Source organism: Poromitra crassiceps (assembly GCF_964638095.1).
Source record: "Poromitra crassiceps genome assembly, chromosome: 2".
Classification (NCBI taxonomy): domain Eukaryota; kingdom Metazoa; phylum Chordata; class Actinopteri; order Beryciformes; family Melamphaidae; genus Poromitra; species Poromitra crassiceps.
Window position 1 is genome coordinate 16,638,685 of NC_139624.1, and position 5,575 is coordinate 16,644,259.

The window sequence follows — 5,575 nt, forward strand, 5'->3', positions numbered from 1 at the left end:
ACTGAGAACCACTGATCTCGATGGCAGCGCTGGTATCTGTATATCTGGAGGATTTTGGCTTCACTTTTGCATAGCAGAAGGAAGTGGAGCCACGTGGTTCTAGATGTCAAAGGTGTGTATGGGTGGCAGGTTGTATGTGAGCGTACCTGACTCAGCAGCTGGGTGAGGTCTTCGTTCCCCACCTTCACCCTGCCTGAAGCCGATGTCTGGAAGCGGATGTCCTTGCTGTTCCCGGTGGAGAAGACCAGGTGCCCATTGTCTGAGAGCATGCGTGGCCTACAGGATGCAAACACCACAACACAGCAGAGAGCTCACAGACCAAGCAAGCCCTTTGTACACAGACACATGACATCAGAGAGCTCACAGACCAACCAAGCTGTTTGTACACAGACACATGACATCAGAGAGCTCACAGACCAACCAAGCTGTTTGTACACAGACACAACAGAGAGTTCACAGACTAACCAAGCTGTTTGTACACGGGCACATGACATCAGAGAGCTCACAGACCAACCAAGCTGTTTGTACACAGACACATGACATCAGAGAGCTCACAGACCAACCAAGCTGTTTGTACACAGACACACCAGAGAGCTCACAGACCAACCAAGCTGTTTGTACACAGACACACCAGAGAGCTCACAGACCAACCAAGCTGTTTGTACACAGACACACCAGAGAGCTCACAGACCAACCAAGCTGTTTGTACACAGACACACCAGAGAGCTCACAGACCAACCAAGCTGTTTGTACACAGACACACCAGAGAGCTCACAGACCAACCAAGCTGTTTGTACACAGACACACCAGAGAGCTCACAGACCAACCAAGCTGTTTGTACACAGACACACCAGAGAGCTCACAGACTAACCAAGCTGTTTGTACACAGACACACCAGAGAGCTCACAGACCAACCAAGCTGTTTGTACACAGACACAACAGAGAGCTCACAGACCAACCAAGCTGTTTGTACACAGACACACCAGAGAGCTCACAGACCAACCAAGCTGTTTGTACACAGACACAGCAGAGAGCTCACAGACTAACCAAGCCGTTTGTACACAGACACAGCAGAGAGCTCACAGACCAACCAAGCCATTTGTACACAGACAGCTGTTTGATTACAGTCAATATAGGGATGAACAATTAACTTTGCAGAGGGATGAAGGCTCCTCATACTCTGTCTTTTGAGCTATGGGCATCTTCAGCTGTGGGGTGGACCTGGCTGTCATGTAGATGTCGGTGGTCTGTATACATGGTGCTAAAGTAGAACATATGACAGTGTGGACTGCAGTTATTACAGCCATGCGTGGGGACCATGGACGTCACCACCGTGGGGACCATGGACGTCAGCGTGACAGCCAGGTAGCGTTTGTCTCCTCTTTTCTTTGTGGTGGAGACTGCTTGCTTGTTGATTCATAAGGGCCACAGACCCCCATTTGAGGAGACTTTGACTCTTGACCCAAATCTGACAACATATCATTTTCATTTTTGTTCAATGTGTTAAATATGATTTTGTCCATAATTCCATAGGGATAACAGTGAGACAACCGATAATGATCAAAATAGTAACTTTACCTTCTCTAATTGTAACTTAAATTAAGTTTACATTTTAACAGTTGCTGGGGACCGCCTGAAACCTCAAGGACCTCTGGTGGTCCCCGGACCCCACGTTGTGAGGACCACTGGTCTATTACATTACATATGATCAGTCCCTCCAGAATTTTGCTTTTTTGTGTGATTGTGATTTAAAAAAAAATGCTTGATTTTGCAGCGGCTTTTCTCAAAAATTAAACAAATTCGCAACAAATTTTAAATATGAATAATAAATAAATAATAAACAAATATTTCAGATTCGTTGAATTTGCATTAACTATTGCGATCACAAATCACAATTTCCTGGAGGGACTACTGTATAGACTACAGTTCACTCACTGGTCATTGCTGATGTCCCTCTGGTTGAGTCTTTTGGTGGTGTCTCCTGGGTCCCCCTGTAGCCCCACCAGGAGGAAGAGAAGGATGAAGAGCAGCCGTGACAGCTGCAGTGTCTCAGCCATAGCGGAGCCGTGTCTGTCTGGAGCCTCTTGCTGACCTATACTGAGTCTGACCTCCTAAAACTGCTGCACTAAGGGCCCCCCCACAAACTCTGGACCCCCCCCCCCCCCCCTTCCCCAACATGCAGACTTTGACCCCATAAAGGACATCTCTACTTCCCAAAGCCCTTATAGCATTTTATTGCCTGATTGAGAAGGTCCCTCACATGATGTCAGGAGATGAGTAACCGGTTGTGTGTGTTAAACAGAGCTTAACAGTCATCTAAGGAAGCTTCCAGTGTCATTGGGGCAATGTCAGGAGTGTGTAATTGCAGTTTATATGCAAACACGTACTTGTATCATAAAACATTTTGATAGCACTTGATTTGAATGGTGCTCATAAGGCATCGTAAGACATCCTAAGTGCATCATAAGCACATTGCGAGTGCACTATTGTTATAATCCAGGGCTTGACATTAACTTTTTGAGGCACTTGTCCTTCGGGCAAGTACATTTGTCTTCACTTGTCCAGGCACAAACGTCACTTCTCCAGGTAAAAATTAATAATTTTACAATACAACTCACAGCCCAGTTATGCAGTCCAGGTGTAGTTATTTACCGATAGAAACCAACGATCCCCTGCAGCAATTTGTACACTGCTCTTAAACCTGCACCACTTAATTACTTCAACACCTGGGTGTGATTTTCTTTGTTTGTGAATATTAACTTGTCCGGTGGGGCGAGTAGTACATTTCTCTCCCACTTGTCCTACATAAAAATCCACTTGTCCTGGACAATTAAAGGGACAGTTCACAATGTTTTAAAGTCTAGCCCTATTTGCTACTAACGATGTTGATTGGCAGAGTTCTTTCTCAGCACAATACATCCTGTTCCTCATGGTAGCTCTGGAAAGTTGGGCAAAAACGCTCCTGAAATAAGTTGACAGAGGCTCAGTGAAATGTACTGTGTGCAGTGTGTGTGTGTGTGTGTGTGTGTGTGACACTGTGGATGACACTTTAGTGAGCCTCAGTCAGCTTGTACAGGAGCGTGACCCCGTTGACCTTGCATTCGTTTTTGCTCAACTTTCCAGAGCTTCTACGAGGAACAGGATGGCTTGGGCTCGACTAACTTTAAACTAGAAATACAGCATTGCGGTTGTACTGTAGGCCTCCGCCAACAAGTCAGCAGTCTACATCCATGTCTGTCCAAAGACTCATACAACAAATACCTTGTTGAAGCCCACAGCGCAGTGGTGTGGCCATTCAATGTTTGGGAGTCCCTCAACAACAGAGCCAATCATTTTCAATGTGGAAAATGTTTCCTACCCACACCCCCCGAACCACTTCCTACCCACACACCCCCCGAACCATTCCCTCTAACCACTGCTAAGTGCTTAACATAACACACACTGCTTTATCTTTTTATGCCCCATAGTATGGTGGTATAGGCTCCAGGACACTTTCAAACTGGAGCAATTGATTTGTCTTGCTTCGTTTAGAGCAGAGGTTCTCAAATGTTTTTCAGCCAAGGACCCCTTACAAGATAGAAAATATACCGGGGACCCCCTCATTCTGATTTGTGATTTTGGGCTAAGCTTACCGGTAATTGTTTCCATGGTAACGTGCTTGACTTTTAATTTGATAGGTTTGTTATTAGAATGTAATCCATGAACCATTTTAGATTTAAAGCATAAACTATTTTCGTTGAACTATGAAGATTTTGCAATTTTTTTTTTTTTTTTTTTTTATTACATTACATTTACATTACGTCATTTAGCAGACACTTTTGTTTTGTCCAAAGCGACTTACAATATCACAATTTGTCAACAGTACAGAAAACCACTATGCAACACAATCAATGACAGCCAAGATATTTTGATAGACTAGCACCATGTAGGAAGTAGTTTGAGAAGGAATAAGTAACATGTAGCATTTTATTTCTTAATAAAAAAAAAAAAAAAGATTTACTTGCAAACTTTTCGCGGACCCCCTGGCAAAGTGCCACGGACCCCTGGGGGTCCGCGGACCCCCATTTGAGAACCACTGGTTTAGAGCACTCCTAGAGGGTACCCTGCACGAGGAGTGCTCATGTTTTACTTAAAGTATTTCATCATCTCTTCTTATGGTTTGTTCCATTTTGTTTGTAAATGTGTTTCAATGATGAGAGACCGGTCGGTAAGGTTTAGCAAGAGACTTTATTTAGTAAATGGCGTGCATGGCAAGTACTTTAGGGTATGACTATATTGTAAGGTGGTGCTCCTCTTGAGGCGAGAAGAGGGCATCTGTATGGGCTAGGATAGAGAATCCCCCCTGTGGGGGATTCTTCAGGAGTCAAGACTTGTTGGTGGTGCACTGGGGAGGGGAGGTGGGTGGGGTGAAACAACAGCTTCAGAGGATGGTTTCAGGGGGAACGAACAGCCGTGATGCCAACTGCTGCTATGATCCGCCAGAGTGGGGGGTGACGTAGAACCCTCGCTATATATACTAGGGAGGACTGATGTCACAACTGACGTCATACTGGACGGGATGAACTGACGACAACTGACGAGGGGCACGGTGGCTCAGTGGTAGAGCTGTCGCCTCACAGTCAGAAGGTCCTGAGTTCGATTCTCGCCTGGGACACTGTGGGCGCTGTGGTTGTGTTCCCCCCCATATCTTCAGTGCCTACTGCCCAGGTGGGGTATCTCGTCGTAAGGGCCTTTCTCTCTGTGTGGAGTTTGCATGTTCTCCCCGTGCTCCCCCAGGGGGTTCCTCCGTATATAACCCCCCCACCAAAAACATGCAGAAGATCAGATCGTCATCGTCATCCGACCAGTGACGACAACACCCGAAGTTGGTCCCCGGGCGCTGTACGAGAAAGCGACCACTGCTCCTGGCCTGCCCCCCGGAGGAAAGGACATGCCTGGATGGGTTAAATGCAGAGGACACTTTTCACCGGCCACCGTCAGCATGAGTGTGTTGTGGCCGCATGCATGTGTTGTGGTGTTCGTGTGACAATAAAAGACGGGGCTTGTCCCGTTACGAGAGTTTTTAAAAAAGAGTCATGACTGACGTCATGCTTGGGCTTGACTGACGTCACGGGCTGATCAGGTAACGTGAATATGGCCAGAATTTGGTCAGAAACCTCACAACTTTTTATATATGTTTTTCTGTAACAGGGCGCTCTTGCAAATGAGAGCTCGCTCTCAAGAGCCACCGCTGTATAAATAAAGGCTAAATAAATAAAAACAATGCACTTCAAGCAAAGGATTAAGATTGATCTTTTTTTTTATATACTATTGACACACATAATGGATGAGGGGGAAAAGGTTAGTATGTTGGTTTGAGAAAACAATGTAACGCCATTGAATTTTATTTGGTTTAGCAAATCAATTCCTACAGTCATAAAAATCACAAGAGATAAAATACATGTTCAGTTTAGTCACACCAAATAGTGTGTATACATTGTCAAAACAAGAATGATTTTTGTCCTCTTGGAAGCATTTTGTGTCTTCTTGCAAGTGAGATGTTAGTCATCACCCAAAATAGAAAATTTTGACACCA

General features: G+C 45.2%; 1 protein-coding gene across 1 annotated transcript in view; it reads right to left on the reverse strand.

Moving 5' to 3' along the window:
• Positions 1-2,057, reverse strand: part of cubn (cubilin (intrinsic factor-cobalamin receptor)) — a gene marked incomplete at both ends in the record, with an annotated part of 130,031 nt that extends 127,974 nt beyond the window's left edge. The window contains 2 exons of the mRNA XM_083654411.1: positions 147-276; positions 1,936-2,057. Of these exons, the coding sequence (XP_083510537.1) occupies positions 147-276; positions 1,936-2,057 (252 nt within the window). The remainder of the gene's footprint in view (positions 1-146; positions 277-1,935) is intronic.
• Between the last annotated feature and the right edge of the window lie 3,518 nt (positions 2,058-5,575).